General features: G+C 45.6%; 2 protein-coding genes across 6 annotated transcripts in view; one reads left to right on the plus strand and one right to left on the minus strand.

The window, feature by feature from the left end:
* The window catches only part of SHE (Src homology 2 domain containing E), a 156,651-nt gene extending 143,352 nt beyond the window's left edge, over positions 1 to 13,299 (minus strand). For all 3 annotated transcript variants that reach the window (XR_011304397.1, XR_011304398.1, XM_069651980.1), the window contains exons 1-2: positions 10,834 to 13,299; positions 3,267 to 3,393 (exon numbers count right to left, since the gene is read on the minus strand). Coding sequence is in view for 1 of the 3 variants with exons in the window: in XM_069651980.1 (XP_069508081.1) it covers positions 3,267 to 3,393; positions 10,834 to 11,292 (586 nt within the window). In the remaining 2 variants the exon portion in view is untranslated. The remainder of the gene's footprint in view (positions 1 to 3,266; positions 3,394 to 10,833) is intronic.
* TDRD10 (tudor domain containing 10) overlaps positions 13,296 to 22,071 on the plus strand; it is a 1,872,714-nt gene continuing 1,863,938 nt past the window's right edge. The window contains exon 1 of one of the 3 annotated variants that reach the window (XM_069652002.1): positions 13,296 to 13,413. The gene's annotated coding sequence lies outside the window, so the exon portion shown is untranslated. Of the gene's footprint in view, positions 13,414 to 13,586; positions 13,655 to 22,071 lie in introns of those variants that run through there. The other 2 variants (XM_069652018.1, XM_069652008.1) reach the window with 2 other exon arrangements.

Raw genomic sequence — 22,071 nt, forward strand, 5'->3', positions numbered from 1 at the left:
AATAGGCTCCAATCTACACTGGACAGCTCAAGCACACCTCAAAGCCTTCATGCAACCTATCACAGCACTCGATCAGAGAAAAGATAGCCCATTCACTAAGAAAGTATGCGATGGAATGTCAGCAAATCACACTGTCATAGTGCCCCTGCCTGGTCCTTTTATGGCAGGCACAAGCAAGGGCCCTATTTTTCTCCTCAAAGGCGATTTCCCTTTGCTCTGCTTTTGAGTCATCTACTTCACAGTCGATCATTTCTCCTACTTTGCCTCATAATGCAAAGATATCTTGTTTTACTCCCATCACTAATGACACTTCTCTCCTGTTGGCTTGGGCTCACCCGACTGCCTCTCCATCTGACCCAATTCCATTGGTGCTTATTCCCAAAGTATATCCTAGTTTCTTATCTTACCTCCTTTTTTAATATTGGTCGCTCAACTTCTGCTTTTCTTTCCTCCTTTAAACATGTTTCGATTATCCCCATCTTAAAGAAACATTCTGCTGATTCTTCTCTTGCTTCCAATTTATGTCCATCTCTTTATTGCCTTACCTTTCTAAAATACTTGAATGTCTGGTCTATTCTCAATTTCGTTTTCAATAATCCTATTCCCCATCTTCAGTCAGGATTCCGCCCTTTTCATTCTACTGAAACAGCTCTCGTTTCTGTTCTAAATTCTTTACTGTCAGCACGCTACTCTAAACATTCGTCTTTTCTTATTCTGCTATGCCTATCTGCAGCTTTTGATACTGTCGATCACTGGTCTCTCTCCTTTTTTGATTTTACTGGTACTGTTCTCTCCTGTTTCAGGTCATACCTGTCCCCAAGGACATTCTCCGTTTCCTGGGCAGGGGCATCATTGGACACACTTCCACTTGTCTACAATGTCCCACAAGGCTCGGTCCTTGGTCATTTTCTTTTACCCCTCTATACTTCCCACTGTCTGAAGTAATTTCCTTCTTTGGTCTATCGCATCACTTTTATGCTGATGATACTCAGCTCCTTCTGTCCTTCTCTTTTACCTCTGAAATGCACATGCCCATCAGCTATCAAATCTTGGATATCGGCCCATTTCCTTGTACTTGATGCTGCCAAAACCGAGGTACTTTTCTTTCCTGCTAACACCCTTCCATCACCTCTTCCTCCTTCATTTATCTCGTTTCCTCCTTCTCACCTTCCCATTTCTTCCACAGCTCACAATCTAGGACTATCTTGATACCGATGTATCCTCTAAGCATCACATCTCTTTATCCTCTCGTGCCGGTCATCATCATCGATACAAAATTCGGAAAGCTTGTTCTTTCTTGCCTTTTGATGCTACTAAACTTCTGATATCTTCTCTCGACTTTTCTTCTGCTCTCTTTTGTCTTCCTCTTACCCCTCTGAAATCTGTTTTCAATGCCTCTAATCATCTACTCTTTCTTCTTGCTCCTCATGATTCTATTACCTCCTCTCTTTCTACTCTTGGCTGGCTCTCATTCCGGTCTCAACTTAAAAATGAAAGCTATCTGACCCTCTGGACCTCATAACCTTGCACAGAGACAAAGAAACAATCCTGACCATGGGCAACGTATGTTAATCGTGTAGAAAAACTGTTCATGTCACAAGAAACTGTCTCTTAAACTTGAGGTCTCCTCCCTCCTCAACATCCAGACAAAGTTGAAAAAAGATCAAAGCCATCCAAACAGAAACCCCCCGGCTACCTTTTGGCACTGCCCTCTATGCCCAGACATCAACCCTACCATCCATTCTACAAAAAGAAGATCGAGCTTATCCTCTCCCTAGCAGTAGAAAATCAGGGAAAGGAAACAAAAAGGTAAAAACAACTATTTTTACACAGCAATAAAACCATCTATAGAGTCCCTGCACCCATTCAAAATCAGGAAATGTGGACCCAGCTAGATAGTGGGAGCAAAGGATGTACCATACACCCAGAGTTAACACCTTTGGGGTGGAAAGGACTTCATTTTGTGTTAATAAATCACTTTCGTGAACCATGCCAACCTTGTGTCCGACTCCAGCTTCTGACGCCTTGTCACATACCAGAGTTATCCGAGAAAGGACATCCTAGCACCCATAGGGCAGAGACACGAGAGGTACAACGAAAGACTGGGGTAATTTTGATGCACAGGTGGTAGCGCGGTAAGGGCAAAGACACCAAAATATGACCCGAATTTTGGAGGACCAGACACATCAATTACCAGACATGCCCAGGAACCCTCTAACTCGCTGAAACTGAGTGGCTCTGTTGGGCATTGTCCTGAGATAGATCTCTCAGGAACGCTTCTCTCTAGAATCACTCTAAATAAAAAAAGCCCCAACAGCACATCCCCAATAGCTTAGGGACCGTTTTTTTTGGAGCAAGTTGACATCTGAACTAGTAAAGGTACAAAACCACAAACAATTCAAAAATGTCCTCAAAAAGGAACTGCTCAAAGAAATCTATACATAACAGTAGAGTTCTAAGAACAGAAAGCCCCCTAGCACAAATAATATTTGTAGTACATTTGGTCTTCAGGAAAATACATCTCTGATTCCTAAGGGATTGCTTTTACCATTTTGTGTATTCTGTGTAATCTAATATATAGTTAATGTCTCTGTACCTGTTTTTGACCCTGTAAGCACCCAGAAGCGAACAACATTTGCAAGTGGCACATAGCCAATACATTTCAGTACTGTGAGACCCATTAATCTTTATGAGGCGTGTGATGGAGAAGAACACGACTATGGGCGATACAGTCTGGGCTGGGGAATGATCGAGACTGCATCAAAATATGCAGCATCCGAATGGAAATGGGTGAGACTATCCGACTGTGCAAAGCTTGTGATGAAGATTGAAACTCTATTCGGTGGTACCCAGTGTGCCAACTGAAATGAATAATAGGCCATTTGAATGCATAAGATCAACAGAGGCGTGAGACTTGCATAGATTGTATGCAGTATGTGACAGAGAAGGAGTGAGACTCCATAAGGGTATGCAAGACCTGTGATGGGGGTGGCGTGAGGATGTATCAGAATGGGAAGGGCTTGTGAAGTAGATTGACCAAGACTCCTTCAGAGTCTACAGGGACTGAGATAGGGCAGGAGTGAGACTCCACTATACACTGCCTCCGATGGGAATCAGAAAGAGTGCAACAGAATATGAATGGTGTGTAATGGGGAAGGCGTGACCTTCATCAGAGTGTACGGGGTGAGTATATTGGAAAGAGTAACACTTATCAGACAAAACAGTAGGAGTGAGACTCAATGGTTCTACGATAGGGAGCACTATACCTGTAATCATCTGCTGCGCATCGTAGGGCTCTATGTAGCCATCATTCTCGCCTGGCCGCTCTGCATCTCTCTGCTCCTTAGTGTGTTTGGCATCATATGGATCTGCATAGTCTTCAAGGATGATCACCTGCAAGGGAGAAAAGGAGACACAAGGGTCGCATTGTCAGACAATGGTCACAACGTGAAGTATAACTTGACAATGACACATGGGTCAGCCATGACATATGGTGAGAGCAAGCGATGTAAAGGACCATTCCAGGCCCAAATGCTGCTGTTAGAATCCGTAAAGGGGGTGTTGGTATACATGGAGGGGGAAGTCCATTGGTGAGGGGTGCAATGGGGTACCACACTCTAAAAATAATTGAGTGCTACATTTTTAAACCCTCATTGTCACATAAATCCACAAAGGACAGCTATACACAAGTGTCCCTTGTGCATAGCTATACTGTGAGGATGGGGGGACAACAATGTGAGAAATGAAGGTATAGGTATACATATACAGGGCTCACTCACAATTTTAGGAATTGGGGGTAGTGATACGAGATGTGGTACTTAATGGTACACATGAGTGGCCAGGTGATACAACTAAGGCTTGTGATACACATGTATCCTCATATTGGACACTGGCGATGGTGGCTATACACAGGGAAAGGGATTCAAGGCATAGAGCTAAGAATACGCATGGGGACATTAAATACAGGGGTCACATTGCAAAACAAGGTGGGCTACTGATGTGGAAAGATGAGCGATGAAATGATATGATAAGGCATCTATAACGTGCCTTTACACAAGTGTTTCAAGACGTGACAAGACAAGTGAGGACAATACAAATGATCCTAGTAGGCCTTGCGTCATTTGGATCGTGCAAGTGCGATAACACAGTCATGCAAGGGGAAGGAGAGGGGGAAGTGCAAGGGAGAGCAAAGGGGAAGTGTGGATCTCAGTAGGTGCAGCCAGGGAAGCGTGGATCTAGGTAAGTGCAGGATGGCTGCAGGGATTACAGTTACAGCCCCCAAGTGTACGGTAGGTAGGGGGCAGTACAAGGAAGACCGTTTATGGAGGAGCCCGTTTCCCAGTGAGACTCTGAGGGAACCAAGCAACAAGTCGGTGCAGCAGACAGGTAAGTTAGCAAGGGAGCGAGAGAGAAGGCAGAGGAGAAAAGTAGGGTTTTGAGCTGCTTCCGGAACTTCAGGTGGTCCGGCTCAGGTCTGAGAGGGGCAGGGAGGCCGCTCCAGAGGGAGGCACACCCAGAAGAGAAGAGAGATCTACCCCCACTCTCTGCCTGGAGAAGCATATGAGCCTCAAGAGTTTGAGGTAGCTGAGCGAAGGGATCTAGAAGGAAGGTATTTCGGAAGAGAGAGTTGGATGTAGTGCAGGCCCCAGCCCCAGAAAGACCTCGACAATGCAGATTGTCTTGAACTTGATCCTTGCAGCCACCAGGAGAGATTTCAGGGCTGGAGAGATGCGGTCCCTGGGCTTGAGGCCAAGGATAAGTCGTGCAGTCCTGTACTGGGTTAGTTGCAGGGGGCAAAGAGTAGAGGTAGGCAAACTAAGAAAGAGGATGTTGCAGTAGTCCAGCCTGGAGAGAACCAGGGCTCTGGAGACAGTGAGCTTCTGGGGGAAAGTAAGGAAAGGTAGAATACCTCTGAGGAGGTGCATCTGGAAGTGGGTCTTTTTGGCAAGGTCTGTGATGTGAGGAGAGACAGAGAGGGTGGAGTCCAAGATGACGCCAAGGTTTTTTGCCTCACAGGAAGGCGAGGGTAGAGGGATAAGGGAGGGCGGCCAACGTGAGAGAGGGAAAGCGGGAGCAGGGGTCCCAATGAGAAGGTTCTCCGTCATACTGGCATTAAGGCAAAGATCGTTAGAGGCGCGCCAATCCTGAATTGTGGATAGGCATTCAGGAATGAGCAAGGGAGGAGAGGAGGCTGAGGGAAGCCTAAAAGATAACTGAGTGGCATCCGCATAACATTGGAAGTTAGAAGAGAAGGTGGAGATCAGGTGGGCCAAAGGGGCCAGATAGACATTGAAGAGCCTGGGTGAGAGGATAGAGTCTTGGGGAACACCGCATGTGAAGAGAGAGGTGGTGGAGAGAAAGGACCCAAGTTGGATCTGGTTGGGGCAGACGAGGAGAAAGGAGGTCAGCCTCGTCAGGGGCAGATCCGTGATGCCCAGGTTCACACAGAGTCTGTTGGTCAGGGCGATGTGATTGACTGTGTCAAAAGCAGATGAAAGGTCAAGGAGGATAAGGACAGAGGGAGTGCTGGAGTCGAAGTTAGAGAGCAGATCTTCACGGGTGTTCAGGAGAGCAGTTTCTGTGCCTCTGGCTGCTCTGAAGCCAGAATAATGGTCATGGGGGACGCCCACAGATTCAGTGTGGAGGGTAAGCTGGGAGATGGTCAGCTTTTCCAGGAGTTTGTCCAAGAAACGAGTGATAGAAATCGGGCGATAGTTTGCCAGGCATGTAGGATCGGCAGAAGGCTTTTCTTAGGAGGGGTGCACAATGGAGTACATGAGGATAGAGGGGAAAGATCCATTGGCGAAAGAGTGATTGCAGAAACCGGCCAAGGCCGGAGCGAGGGTGGCAATGTGGTCCTTGATGGTTCTGGAGGAGCAGGGGAGCTCCCGTTTGGACAACAGTTTCATAGATTGGACTTGTCTAGAGACATTGTCAGGTGTTGTCAAAGCGAAGGAGGAAAAAGGAAGAGGGGAGGGAGTGGCGGCCAAAGGGGTTCTGGGAGATGTAGAGGGAGAGGAAGAGGAAAGTGAGCACAGGATGTTTTGGTTTTAGTGGTGACACGAGAGGCTAGAGCCGTGCAGAGGGCCTGGGAGGGAATAGGAGAGGTGGAGACTGCAGTAGGATTGGCCAGCTCCTTGCAGATTTTACATAGTTTGGTTGTGTTGTTAGAGGCCGCAGAGACGCCGGCTTGGATATGGACCCTCTTCTTTGAGAGGGCAGAGACTGTATTGCCGTCGGAGCAGGCCAGTTTGTCAGAGATTGCATCCGAAGCCCCCCACTTCCTCTCAGCCACCCTGCCCTTGCGTTTCAGGGCGGCAAAGTCGGAGTCGTACCAAGAGTTGCACTTGGAGGTGGGCTTCAGACATATTCTCATGACGGGGGCAAAGATGTCCAGAGTTTTGGTGATAGAAAGATGCAGGTTACAGAGGGTTGTGTCAGAGTGCAAGTCAGCCGCAGGAGTGGGAGGAGCAGAGAAAGTAGAGGCAAAGGCGTCACTGACACTCGCTTCATGGGCCAAATGACCGAGAATGAAGGTGGCAGTGCTGGGGTAGGCTTTGCTTGAGGCACAAGCAGTTTCAGGTGAGAGGAGAGCAGAGGGTGGTCAGTACAAGAGAAAGGAGTGGGGACAGGGTTAGAGAGGGGGATGTCTGAGGAGATGAGAACATCCAGGGTGTGTCCAGCAGGGTGTGTCGGACCAGAGGGTAGGGTGGAACAGGGGAGAGAGTCGCATAGGTTGCAGAAAAGCCCAGAGGGGGGATTAGAAGCTTCCAGGTGGATGTTGAGGTTTCTGAGGAGAAGTTGGGGGTTTGAGGTAAGGAGAGAAGAGAGGTTAGCCCTTTCGGAGAGGAAGAGGGTGACCTGGCCAGGTGGCCTGTAGATGGTGGCCACAGTCAGAGATAGGCCAGGATAGGTAGAGAGCCTGCAGACTATGCATTAAAAAGGAGGAGTAGGCCTGCATAGGAATGACAGAAGCAGGGACTCATTCCGGAAAGATCAGCGCCACTCCACCTCCGGGCAGTTTGGTTCTGGGCTCAGAGACGATCTTGTAGCCCTCAGGGAGGCGAGTGTCAAAACTTCTTACAGAGCTGGTCATGAACCATTTCTCAGTGAGATCGAGGACATCCAGGTCAAGGTCTTTGAGGAGGTGTCAGAGCGAGAGTAGCTACGTGGAGCAGGTTGCCACATTTGAAAGACTTTCAGAGTGGGGTACAGGAGTGAGGTACGCCCAGGCGGCAGAAGGGCCAAGAGTGGGCAAAGGCAGTAGACAGAGGTGGCAGAGGGGTCAGAGAGGAGGATGGAGTTGGCAGAGGGGCCACAGAGGTGTTAGAAGGAATGTCAGGAGAGGGGAGGAAATTGATGAGACGCGGGAGACGCCGAGATTGGGCTGAGCTCTGGACCATGATGGTGCCATTTACATATACATTGATGATTGTCTTGGAGAAATGGAAGGGGGCAACGAGGACCTCCCCCCGGGTGCCACCATTAATGGGAGAGAGAGAACAGAGACTATATGAGGAGTCCATAGGCAGGGTTCAAAATTGACGGGAGCTAAAAGCTATTTAGCTCCTGCTTGCAGCCTAGAAGATCCTGGTTAGCTTGACACCTACATACTACGTTTAAACCATAAGGGAGTCATAAATATACACAGTGGTATGTTGTCATTTTATGTGGAAGTTAGATTTGCAGAACGCTTTGTACTAGCTCCTCGTTGACCAGTAGTAGCTCCTGTTCACTGGGTAATGCTGGATCCCAGGAGCTGCTTTTAGCTCCTGAGCATCCAATCTTAATTTTGAGCCCTGCATAGGTCTGGAGAGGGAACGACAAAGAGGATGTCGGTTAGAGTATGTCTGGAGGAAGCACTGATGTGGGTATCAGCGAAGGGGAAGCCTGGGTTGGCGACCAGGATATCCCTCTTGAACTTTTTCCTTCCAGACTTAGTGAGAGGGATAGGATAGGAAATAGAGTAGTAGTTTGAGAAGACGGGAGAGATTGAGAGCACCATAGAGGCTGCGGGGAGGAGAGAGTGATGAAGCACAGCCCAGAGCCGCGCACTACAGGAAGCACCGGAGGGAGAGAGTTCACAAAGAAGAAGGCACAAGCTGGTAACACACCACAGGGAAACGTAGGAACAGCGTGGATGGAAGACAGTTGCTCTTTTAACACAACAGCAATGCAAGAACACCCAGATTCGACTTTCCTAATAAGGAGGGAAAACGGGCTAGTTTTTAACACAACAGCAACGCTAAACCACCCAGATTCAACTTTCCTAAAAAGAGGGTAAAAGGGCCTAATTTTTAACACAACAGCAATGCAAAAAGTGACTTCCCTAGAGAGATGTAAGAGATGGCTAAACAATAGTTCACTGAGAGGCTTAGGGTGGTGCGATAAGAGAAAAGGCATCCGTTTTTGACACACAGTGGGGGTCAGTGTGGCACATCATGGTTTAAGATAAACAGACATGGGAGATAGCAATAATTAGTGGTGAGTGATGGGTGTCCTCGGGGCCGATTTAAGCCACTGAGCTTCAGAATAGAAGGGACACAGGAGGCTCTGCGTCTTGTGGTCCTATTTAAGTCATACCCAGCGCTGGTCAATGGGCCAGCTCTTGCCGGGTCCGAGATACAGCATCAGATGTCTGGCCGGATCTCAGACCCGGCCTGTCTAAACCATGATAAGGCTTTACGGAGCCCCTAGCTTTGCCGAGGGAAGCTGGGAGCTCAGTGATCTAATCTGCTGTATCCTCCTTTCCCCTAGCGTTTGTAGGCTATATTGGCTCAGCCCGTTTTTTTTCTTCTGGCATGAAAGGAACACCACAAGAATTAATGGGCAATGGATATCACTGGGGTGGGAGCCATCACAGTTAAAAACCGTATTTCTACATGCAGGGCACACTATTGTTTTCCAAATCTGCTTCTTAAACTTTCATAGAAAAAAAAGTAATTTCCAAACTCAAAAATGCTGCTTAAACTTGCATTCACTAGTTTTTCTTGAAATCGTTTCTTTTTTTGTTGAACTACTACACACATACTCTAACTTTTGTGCCTCTTCCTTTGTGTTTTATCACAAGTTATATTTATAAAGATGTCTGCTTGTGAAACTGATTAATGTTTCTATTGTGCTGAGAGCCGTTATTAGGAAATTAAACTGTGGGTTCACAGGTGGCAACGTTTGATTTTCACTATTAGGGCAGAAATACCCCCACCTCCGACCTGAATATAAGCAAGTGTCCAGCCCACCTATGCTCTGGCCCAACACATTTTATAGCACTTTTTTTATAAGGAATTGCAAAAAGTCTGAAGATTAACAAGCAGGGTTTAATATAGAACATCTCAGCAATAGTGTCTCAATCTGCTGAGCTGCCCTGGTAGCCTTCTACTGTAGAGCGTGTCTATGGATCCCTTCATGTACTAAAAATCATTGCATTACCAACACTATTTTGGGTGCACCAATGCTATGGAAGTGATTTCAAGTGGAATAGACGTACAGTGTGGAGTTTGGAAAGAGGCAGCATGAAAGAAATGTCTCAATTTTTAAACTATTATTTTGAACATTTGCTTCGAGCAGAGTTCAAATGCAAACTACGCCCCCTCGGAACAATGCGTTCTCATCCAAACTCAGCCCCCACCCTGGCCCTTGTATGATCCCCCTTTGAATGTTTTCCATTTCCACCACTGGTCAAACCTAAGTGTGACACACGCACTAGTGGCATGTCACACTCGCAATGGTAACGGATGGTATCGGTGTGCCTGTTTCTTCATAGCAGGAGGCAAGGTTGTGTTATAGGCAACCATCTTTCACGCTGCTCTGCACCGGCATTGGTTTTTAAGATATCGCGCAGCCCGACCACTGGGTCAGAAAATGACAGCCATGAAATAAGGCAGTCAGCAAAATAGCGATCCCGTACAAGAATGGGTGCAAAATATTCAACAAATCAGGCCATTCTATTACCCTGTTTGGGTTGGCTAACACAGCCTCCCTCATTTGGAAGGAGGAACCCCAGTCACTGCTTTTATGGTAATTAGTTAGTTGTCCCTGCTGCCAACTCTTCCAAACACCAACCCTAGTACATTCACTAGAGTGGGATGTTGTATTACAGCTTTCTGGACAGCACCCTGCTGCCTTCTGTCCATCACTTAGACCACCACGCCAGCTAACACAAAGCTGTGTCTCTGCGAGCACACGGTCAGCATTCATGGCTTACCAATGTGCAGCAATTCCCTGCTTCTAACGCTACAAGGCACCAACCACGTTAAAGCAGCCTTACTCTTGCAGTGTGCAAACAGTGATGATACCCTCAAATTGTTCTGCTCACTGCGCTCTTCTCCTTTGTATGTGGCACAGAAGGGATTACTGCTCCTCGGAGGCCATAATGAGAGCCACAGGAAAGCTTGTTGGACACAGGGCAATAACCCCCAGTATCTCCCTTTCATTTAGTATATGTGTGCCCCTTTAATTTGTAGAAATGTGCCAATTGATAAAGTGTGTTCTCCTGTGCCAAAGAGGGTACATTTGAAATGTTTCCTGATACGACGGTATCTCTAGAAAGTTGGTAGGTCTGGGAAAGAGATAGTCACTTGTGAGGCCAGTGTCTATGAAAGCTAGCTGGGATTGGCCTTTCCGACAGATGCCACGTAAATGGATTTGAATGGCAGGTAGAATTGGGGCAGATGAAGAATGTAATAGATGACCAACTCTCCTGGTGCCCTGTTGACCTACTAGAGGAAGTGGACTGGCATGATATTAACTAATTTCCCACTAGGCCATAGCGCATGTATTGCCCTTTAAAATCAGCCTACTACATTCCTTGATCATTCCCCAAGTCCCTCTTACCACGTCCTGTCCAAGGATCTTGGTCTTCTCGACATCGAAGGCTGGGGATGAGGACACCCCAATGTCGCTGCTGCTAGAGGTTGCTGCACTTGCTGAGAAGTTCTTGCCATTCTTGTCCTGTAGGGCCGGATCCACCTTAATGAGGCGACTAATGTAGTTGGAACCCTTAGGAGCTCGGGGCATAGCACCTTCGTCTAAGCCACTCTCGGCATGTGAGTTTTTCCTGCCCTTGCTTGGTAGTAGCCCAGGCAGACTGTCCCGGGACAGGCGGCCATCTCGGGTGCTTCTTGTGGAGAGCTCTGCAGCAGAGTTCTTTCTGTTCTTACCCACACAGGCAGGCTCTGGGGCAGGGTTCTTGGTGGAGGCTCTGGGGTGCTGCTTCACTCCGGCGAGGCTGGCTTTCCCTCGCTCTGAAGCAGTCTTCAGGTTCATCGGCAGATCCTTAAACCACTTCGCCATCTGTTGTGATGGACCTGCCCCGTGCACCAATGTCACTTTTTATGGAGTCAAAACAAGAAGATGGCGGGGATTTGTGAAAAGAGGGTTCCCCCAGTAGCCTACTAACAATCCAAAGACAAAGTTACTTGTACTACAAAAAATATATTTTTCTCCAAGACTGCAGTGCCAGCAACAACTATTCCCCAATAAGATACAGTGTAGTGAAACTTAAGAGTTTCACATACCCCGCATACCCCAGTGCTCCACCTAAACCTCTGCTGCCATCCATGCACCCAAGTTCCTTTTTAGTCCTAAAATAAAGCTGTCCAAGTCCAACCAAATCAAGCAATTCTACCGATGACAATATTCCTCTCCTAAGCCACAGCTTTGCAATCCTTGCAAATCTCTCACAGGTGATGCTGGCTCTCTTATGGGACACTGCGGGTTGTCCTGCTTCTATCAGATGTTTCTTTGCTGATCCGCTTTCACAGCCCCTCCTCTGGTGTGCTCTCTCTCTCTCAAGGGCTACCCTCTAGTTTTCCTTGTGATCTTTCTCAGGGGTTCAGGGCTCGCTGTGTGATTCTTCTTTAGGCTTTCTGTTCCAGTGTTTTCTTGCTGGTTCGTTTTAAAGCTTCTCCCTGTCTCTACAGACTCTCTCAGCGGATGCCCCCCCCCCCCCCCCCGGCACGCTCTCACTTATTTCTATGGTTTCTCAAGAATGTGTGTTCCAGTTCTCTCTTTCTACTGTTGCCTTTCTTTCTACTGCCCCCCCTTGTGCTCTTTCTCAGAGGGGTCCTTGCTCCCCCTCGCTGGGGTTCCCCTCGTGGCTCCCATTCATTTGGTTATTCTAGGGTCTCCCCTCGCAGCCTCTACTCAGGGCATTGGGATACTTCTATGATCTATCAGAGGCAGGGACTCTGGGAAAGGTCACTCCCTTAAACTAGAAACAAGGGCACCCTTTTTGCCCGTGCTTAACGATAACTTCTGGACACTACCAAGGCGTACTAGGACGGTGCAGGCTTGTCTGACTTAATGGTTTCAGAACCAGGTGATGGGTTTCAGATCTGGAGAATGTTGCTATGAATTTCCCCCTCAAGTTGTAACCCTAGTTATCCCGGAAGCTGAGCATCTAGAACCCCGACGCCGAAGCACAATCCACTGCGTCTTGCTGTTTTCGAATAGTCTCGGGCTCTCCCGTCTGATGCTGTATGACTCGAACTGTCTGTTTGCCACTATTTAAACGCGCAATATCCCCGTTATCCCAATAGTTCACAAAGTGTGCACTCTATCTCAATGGTCTGCCTTACCTCAACCTCACTCTGACATATAGTCCGGTAATTGTATGCATCACGGCACTCTCCTACACACTGCAGTTTCGAAAGATTCCGCCACGCAGAAGGATAGCAGTGTTTGAACAGATCTGTTTATGCAGATACATCCCTACATTCCAATAGAAAGTGATACTTAACAGATATCCGAATATTCCGATTGGTCCCTAAACATTGATGTATTATGACCGACTCTCTATTCCAGTTCTTATTAAGCCGATTGATCCTCTTATTCTGGCAGATCTTTATAATCCAGTGGATGGCAGTATTTCTCGATGAAACCGATAATCAAAGGGATCCCGGTCATGGTAGATCCGGGAGTTCCAACCGATTGCACAACTCCGACAGGTTCCTTTATTTCGAGGAGGTCCCGAAATTCTGACGATTACAGAACTCTGGTTGATTCTAACAACTGGACCTGACAGGGCGGTGAGCGTATTTATTTCGAAAAGCCCAGCGATTTCAAAAGCTTGCCGTATCCCACGGAATCTCAGGTCTTCCGTAAAAAGATAGCGTGCGGTGCTGAGATTCTCGCTCTCTTGTGAATCAAGGCTTGTATCAACTGCGCCCCTTAGCTCTCAAGAGCAGACCTGCGTGTGGGCGGAACAGCAGGAAGGGGGCGCGGTTGAGCAAAGTCCCTTTATTCTCGCTAGATGGCGCAGCATCCTAGATTTACGCACCACCGGTTTCGTGCATCAGAGGCACACGCACATCATTGATACGGCCATTTTGTTAGGGAGAATATGCTCTGTACGTTGGCAATAGGCTGCAGCGTTAGCGGAAATGAGGCGGGATATTCTTCCATCTGCTAGAGGTAATTTAATGTTTTATTAATCTCGCAAGCAAGATAGCCGGACGAACGTGACTGCGATGCGGCCCAGCGTAGTCGCAGTTCAATGTACTGCTCGAGAAGGGCGGCGAGAGAATGGGGGTGGAGACAGGTTGGTACCCTATCCAATATGGCCATGTGTGACGTAATAAGCAGGGGAGGACGCAGTGCGCACTGTGCGCACGCGAGGAACAGAGAACGGTTTCAGAATTTAGCAGCCGCCCCGGTAAGTTATCAGAGGTAATTGACTGAGATTGTTCGAGAGTGGCTTGAGGGGTGTATCGATACTCACCAACTCAAATATCTGAAACCCCGTTCGATTGCCAGTGGTCAGTTAAACGTCTGATCTTTTACGTTTCCCCTTCTTTTCACCAACGCACTAGCCCCTTTAACTTCTTAGACCGTTAAACGACGCGATAATTTCACTTCCGTCTCAGAACCGAACTGCTGCACCGAATATTCTTAATACATTGAAGAACTATTAATACAACTATTTGGCAAGTCGAAGTAGGGCAGTTTCTAGCACTTGTTGCTTAGGGTGAAGCCCTAGAATGCAGACCCTCCCAAACTACACCTCTGGGTCGTGCGACAAAACCCTTCAATGTCAATAAATAATTGCTATATAAATGAAGCTGGTTTCATTACGTTGTATCGCAAGTAATTTACAAAAGAAATCTGATGTGAAAACACAGCTGTTGCTGCAAAGTATGTTTTTTCTGTCATCTGCTCTTAGGGAATGCCTTGCCTGAATGCAGTTTCAAACTATTTGGTACTGGCACACTGCGTGTGACCAGCCTGCTGGGGTCTGAGGGCCCATTGGCCCTGTGTTGCAGGTGTTCTGTAAATACCACCTCACTACTTTTTCGCAAGGCACAAACTAGACTAACCATATGAATTATTTTCTGATAGAAGGTTATCATTCCAAGATGGACAGCCTTGTACACTCTCATTTCACTCTTTAAAAAAATACCTGCACTCTTTAAAAATACCCCTGAGAGTGGGAAAGGGGACAGATAGCAGCAACGAGGGTTCCTGTATGCTTTGTATTAAATCACAGGGCATTTCAGGAATATATCAGAGATCTCTATTTGACAAACAAATCTGTCATAAAAGGACTGTATGTGTGAATTTCTAAATTTATAACTTGACGCATGGCTTGGTGCTCACATCATGGTCCACAAAACTCATCCTAACATTAAAATGTTTGTAACCATACATACGTATTCGAACAACTTAAGTTTTTGGATGCTGGTATGAAATTGCTGGAACTTCTGCCATTCAAAGGGGGTACAAAGGCTGTTTTGCTTCTTGTTTCTCGATAACTTTAGATGAAGGGCGGGGTCTCAGTTTGAGCATGCCCAACCCCGAGTACAGAAACATCTTTAGGGAATTATATCTATAGACAGGAAAGGATACCCTAAAATAGACACCCAATAAACAAAGCACAGAAAGGATTGTACCTCTTACAAACTTTAGCCTGACCAGTAATAAGAAGCTGATGAAGCGTTTTAAACAAAACTGGCTTCTAATGCATGGTAAAGGGTCCACAGTTCTTCAGCCACTACCGCCTCACCATTACGCAGATCTGAGGTTATTTCTGCAAAAAAGAGCAGGCCTATGCTTTATCTAACAGAGCAGGCATTAGCATCTCTTATTAGTGCTGGTGTCAGCTAGTGAAAATCATGGTGTGGCAGTGTAGAAAGGGCTTTTTTGGCCTAGTGGATGTACAATTTGAGGCAACTTGTGGGCACTGTATGGCATACTCGTCGGAGCCACATACACAAAACTTTCCAGGCATATATGCTGTTACATACGGGAGAGCCACATAGATGCCATTAACCAACAGGGTGGTGACTTGTTTTAGCGCACAAATTATTGCTGCACACATCACTGCATTGATTTGCCATGGACTAGTGTCTGCATGGTGACACACAATGAACCCTGCTTTCCTAATCAAGGTGTCATCTGGTGAGCGTGTGAAGTGGTCGAGGTAAGCAAGGAGACAGCTGGGTTTAATTAAGAGTATATTTATTTAACCTTTAAGTTAGTGTATGCGGACAGGCCCCACAGCTGAGGCAGTAACGGACTCGTCTGTTTCAAGCTCCATGCCATCATTGCATTCCATTCACCCTTTCATCACGAGAGGCTCGCGCGGAGTCCCGTGATGAAAGGATGACTCAATGCTACACATCTCCCCTCCTTAACCGTTCGTCAATTAAAACAGTCTGATGAGAGTTCTTCTGTATCCTTAAATAAAGTCTTCCAAGTGATCTGGTCTGCGGATTATCCTTCCTGTTCTTGACACTCGTGATAGATCTGATTTTATTCCTGGCAAGGAAAATTTTGACATTGCATTCCTATTAGACGTATTTCTTACACATTCCCCAATGCAATCCGACATAGATCTCACATGCCTATCATTCTCTTCCACATTCTCATTCCCACTACAACTTGTTTGTCCTCCGTGTATCGGCTCATTAGATATCACATTTTTACATGGTTTCATCACATATACCCTCTCCATATTCCAGACTCTTCCATCTTGTACTCTCACTGCATGTTTGTAAACTTCAATCACACTCACTGGCTTGGACCATTTGCAAGGTCCATCTCTCATCACTGGGGGTAGTTTAATTCTCACCTGACTTCCTACTTTAGGGCCTTCATTACCTTTATCTTTTTTTACATGACTGTCATGAGCTGTTTTGTTCTTTATCTGTCTGTTCCTAATGTTCTCCACTACCTCTCCAAAGTCTTTCCTAACAACAGTCTCCCTCCCCAACCAGGATGGAGTCAATTTGGTGTTTGCTCTACGTCCTCTACTCAACTCAAAAGGTGATAAACCAGTAGTACTATGAGGCGTGAAGCGATGAGCAATTATCTTTCTTTTTACTGCTTCTTCCCAGTTAAGATTATTAGCCCAGGCCCAACGAATGGTGTCCTTGAGTATTTTGTTGAATCTCTCAACTACTCCATTCGTTTGCGGGTGATATATAGCACTCCTTTTATGCACAATAGAATTCTCAGTACAGAACTTTTCCATTTCTTTCGATCTAAATTGGACACCATTATCCGTTAATATGCTCCTCGGGAAACCTTCTCTAGCACATATTTCTGACATGAAATCTATAATCATCCTTGCATTCATGTTAGGTTTAATTGAAACTTCTACCCATCTGGTCAACAGATCAATGACCACTAAGCAAAATTTCTGTTTTCCATCACAATAAATAGGCCCTAGTATATCCATGCCTACTTCATCCCAAACTTTTCCTGGAATGCTCATTATCACCATTGGATATTTTGCACCCACACACACTCTGTCACTCTCATTGCAAAGGATACATTCTCTGATGGTTCTCTCGATCTGCAGACCGCATCCTGGCCACCAATAATCATCACGTATTCTCTGTTTGGTCTTCACTATTCCTTGATGTCCTTCGTGACCCAATTCAATTATCTTTTGTCGTAGATTCACAGGTGGAATTATTCGATCTCCTCTCATAACTCTGTCATTCATCACATTGAGTTCATCTGCAACTCTCCAATATTCCATGAGATTACATTCTTCAAACTTAGTCTTCCTAAGGTTCTCACTGCTTTGAATAATTTGTCTCAATCGACCCATATCTTCATCTTGATTCTCTGCTTCTTCCCATTCTGTTTTTGATATGGACAGCGTTTCTATATTCAAAATGACTTCTGAATTCACTTCACTTTCATCGTCTGTCTCAGAGTTGTTAGTGAGACGTGACAGACAGTCAGCAGCACGATTTTTCACTCCTGGCACATATCGTACATTACAGTTATATTCTTGTAAAAGTATGACCCATCTCTTGATTCTGTTTGATACATTATCCAATCCTTTATTCATAATAACATGTATTAACGGTTTATGGTCAGTGCGAATTTCCACCTCCACTCCCCAGATAAAATTCCTGAATTTCTCTGTTGCCCATTTGATTGCCAAAATTTCCTTCTCTATTGCAGCGTATGACTTTTCTGCACCCTTTAACAACCTTGATGCAAAAGCACTTAAGACCTCTTTCCCATCAACTTCCTGGGTAACAACAGCGCCTAAGCCCAAGTTGCTAGCATCTGTTGTAATTATAGTCTTATTACCACTCTTGAAATTCTTTAACGATGGTGCCCTGTTCAATTCCAACTTGATATTTTCAAATTCTTCTTCACATTCTATATCCCATTCAAATGTCTTCTTTTTTAACAGTTCACGGAGTGGAACTGTATGCAAAGCAAAACCCTTTATAAATTTCGAATAGTACTCTGCCATCCCAATGAATGTACGCACCTCTTCTTTTGTTTTGGGTCTCGGCATGTTCACTATGGCATCAGCTAATTGTTTCTTCGGTCTTATGCCTCCAGCAGAAATGGTATGTCCTAGATATTCAATCTCACTGCGATTGATGTTACATTTGTCTCTACTGAGAGTCATTCCTGCTTCATATAATTTTTTATAAACACGGTGTAACCTTTCATTATGTACTTTTTGATCAATAGCATGCACCAAGATGTCATCTTGAAAACAAATGATTCCTTCATCGTCTTCAAACATATTGTGCATAATCCTTTGGAATACTGAAGCAGCTGACACCAGCCCAAAAGGCATTCTTCTGTATTGGTATAACCCATCTGGTGTCATGAATGCTGTCATCTTTTTAGATTCTTTATGCAATTTAACTTGGTGGTAAGCTGATGTTAGATCAAGGGTAGAAAAATATTTCGAAGGCCCAATGGTGAATACTATCTCTTGTATATTAGGGAGAGGATGTCTGTCTGGAATTACACTTTTATTTAATTCTCTCATGTCCACACATATTCTCAGTTTTCCAGATTTTTTTCTTAACACTACCAAAGGTGAAACCCATTCACTGGCGTCTATTCTTTCAATGATCTTCTGATCCTCCAATAACTTGATCTCCTTCCTTACCTCTTCTCACATAGAAAGTGGAATGTTGCGCAACTTCTGCGCCACCGGAGTATGTCCTGGCTTCATATTGATCTTATGGACAAATCCACGCAAGCATCCAATCTCTTTCCTGAAAACTTCCTTTATCATGTCAACATTACTAGTGGTCTCTTTGATTTCTTGGATTCTCCCAAAACCACTTTCAATTGAGTATACTGACTCATCAGAAGCAGCATCTAATTTTACCTTGAGTTTGCTCTGGTGAGTCCAGCTCAACAAAGGTGTTCTTCCCCCTTTGGTTATGTATATTTTTCCATTGGCCTTCCTCTCCTTGAATTTGAGTGCTCCCCAGAACCATCCAATGACATCTATCCTAACTCCTCCATATGCTCTGGGTTTTATGTCTAGTTCATGCAAGTATTTGTGTTTCTTCTTGTCCCACAGACTCTGTGGTAATAAGGTATACTTGGCCCCTGAATCAATCATCATTTGCATGTCGGTTCCATCAACACACACTGTAGCTCTGGGGCTTTCCATTTCTTGCTCATTTTCTTCATCTGTTATAACAAAAACGCATTCTTCTCCATCTTCATCACTACACCCATCATCTCCTATCCAATTAGTAGAGATGTTCTGCATCCTGCAACATCTGGCATAATGTCCCTTACCCTTACATTTTCCACATATGATCTTCAGAGCAGGACATTCTGGGTTATCCGCCCAATGGTCTGTGCTATCGCATCTGAAACATCTCCCGGTATTCTTCCTTCTAGAGTCCTCTCCTCTTCTGCGTGGACTCTTCCTTTTTACATCACCATTATTGACTCTAAGGCTTGATTTTTTTCTTTTATCATCATTGTAAGGCAATCTGCTATTTCTTTCAGACCTGTATCTTCTATTGACATTTTCTGTCACCTGAGCTATACACTCAGTATTCTTTGATGTCGAGGGCATATTGACTTTATCTTTCGAAGTTTCATGTTTAATTTCAGTAAGTTGCATCCTGCTCTCTAATTCCTTGACACATTTCTCAGTGTGCTCTACTTCCTTGGCTACACGCAAAACTGTCTAAATTGGGATTATCTTCAGCCCATAATCTCTCTCTTACTTTACTACTCCTACATTCCAACATGAATTGGTCTCTTAATCTCTCATCCAATTGGGTATTGAAATTGCATGTTTTAGCTAATTTCCTCAAATTTGTAATATATTGTTCTACACTCTCACTTTCTCCTTGAGTCCTTTTGCCAAACTTGTACCGTTCCAAAATGGTACTCAATTTTTTTTCATAGTGTTTTCCCATTTTCTTCACTGAACGTTCATACTCATTGAGGTCAATATCTTCATCAGATGGCAGATCTGGCAGATCTTCAAATTTCTCCTGCCCTGCTGGGCCCAGACAGTGCATCAACAGAGATTTCCTTTTTTCTACGCTGCAATTTTGACCACATACAACACCGGCATAATGTTCAAATGATTTTATCCACCTTTTCCATGGAATGACTGGGTCACCGACATCTGACAAAAAAAACATCGGTGGTGGCACACTGTTGAAAGACATGGCGAAAGTGGAGATATGCTAATAAAGTGTAGATGATGACAGATGTCTTCCTCTTATTTCACACAAGATTAGTGTCCATACATCATAGGGTGCCAAAATATGTCCAACCAGTGTTTTGTACTGCCCTAAGATTATATAAAAAAATTTCTTTGGCTTAGTGTAAGTATGATTATTGTATTTTCTGCTTGCTCCTCTGTCTGTATAATACTGTATAATATACTGCACTTGTACACCATGTAATACGGTAAAATCAGATGCAGGAAATGGGCGTATCCATGGGATCTCCACACGGAAAGAAAACAACACGCAACATGCGCAGGGGACACAGACAGAGGCAGACAGCACTCACTTGAGAATTAACGCTCCGGCGCTGGAAAATGCAGAGGCAGGATCAGTTGGAGCGGAGTGGCCACAGCTTGTGATACAGCTACACGGCCTGCTACACACTCATGTGAGCAGCTGATCGTTGGAGCGGAGCGGCCCAAGCACGGCCTTTGATGCGGCTGCGGGGCCTGCTCCACGCTCGTAGAGATACTTTGAAGTTCCGTGGGGAAACACAGATTAAACAGCTGGCATCAGCGCTGGCGTGAAATGAGCAGTGGGGCCTGGCTTGATCCTCGTCGCCACTTGAAGTGGTCGAGGTAAGCAAGGAGACAGCTGGGTTTAATTAAGAGTATATTTATTTAACCTTTAAGTTAGTGTATGCGGACAGGCCCCACAGCTGAGGCAGTAACGGACTCGTCTGTTTCAAGCTCCGTTCCGCATGCCATCATTGCATTCCATTCACCCTTTCATCACGAGAGGCTCGCGCGGAGTCCCGTGATGAAAGGATGACTCAATGCTACAGCGTGCTAGGCAGTGGTTGGCTTATTAAAAAACCTTTGATGCTGGGCGGATGCTTTTAGCCATGTCCCAAAGTAGCCACTAGAATACTTAAGCAAGACAATGACAGTTAACCTTCCCAGGGATGTGGAATATGTAATTAAAAAGTAATATACAAAAACAAGTTTGAAAATAAAGAAAATAGATTAATACTTTTTCTGGCCTTCTGAATAAAAACTCCCCAGGTTCAGTTCTTAACACTGAAATGTTAAGCGCATACTGTGTGAAAAGAATGGCTTGTTAAATGAGCCATCACTTATAAATTGCCCCACGTGAAAGGTTGTCAACACAAAGAATGAGGGGCACAGGGTGTGTGACTTCAGAGCACCTTGCACGCTGCGTTTGGAATATGCATTCCTTTTGTTTGCTTATTCCGAACGCATTGCGGTCATCTACAAGTCAACGGAGCCAGGGCCCCTTCCTGCGCCTTCCTCCGCCTTCCTCCTGAGCTATGTACCTCTGCGCTACAGGCCGTTGCCTGCTCTCCCCGGGCCAATAAACTGGCCTCGATCGAAGTCTTAACAAAAAAAAGTGTAACTATGTTCCTCTGCCCAGCCCCCTTCCACTCCATCACCAGCCCCCTGCTCACCTCACTCCAAAGTGACCCCCATACTCAGTGCAGTTTCTAGGCAGTATGGCGCCCAGGGAAATCCTCTCAAGTGCATGCATCCTACCGCCCCCAAACTTGTGCACAGCTTTCTCAATTGCTGCAAACCTGCCCCCGCTTGCGATCTCTGCCCGCAGCATACTCGTCAGTGTGCCCCTCTTTCCTCAGACATATAGCAGTAGGCACAGCTACCGCAGCTATGGCCCCAATGACTTGGGGTTCGCAAAAGCAATTGTGCATGCTGGCTCCCCACCCAGTTAAAGGCCTTAACCAAGCCAGATCCACGTGACCTCTAACCACCAAACTCTGCACTATATTATTCAAACACTCCAGTATATTATTTACATAACCCGTATAGCTCAATCTTTTTGAGCTGCCAAAGTGGATGAAAACAGATTTAGCATGGAGAGCCCGTTGAAATCTATGGATTTTATTTGCCTAGCTGTGTTTATGAATTGGCTCCATGGTGGGTGACGTGCACCAAAGCTGTGTGAGTTGCGAGGTATGCTTCACCATTCTGTTGGGAAAAGATGATACCTTGCATGTGATGATGCCGTGAGAGACGAGGCATACAACAGCCAGTGGGGCTCATCGCACAAATGATCAACATTATCTATACAAATAGTGCAAACCTAAAAACTGTATGAACGTGTTTTAAATTTTTGA

The sequence above is a fragment of the Ambystoma mexicanum genome, chromosome 1p, assembly GCF_040938575.1.
Source record: "Ambystoma mexicanum isolate Mex_15411 chromosome 1p, UKY_AmexF1_1, whole genome shotgun sequence".
Taxonomy (NCBI): domain Eukaryota; kingdom Metazoa; phylum Chordata; class Amphibia; order Caudata; family Ambystomatidae; genus Ambystoma; species Ambystoma mexicanum.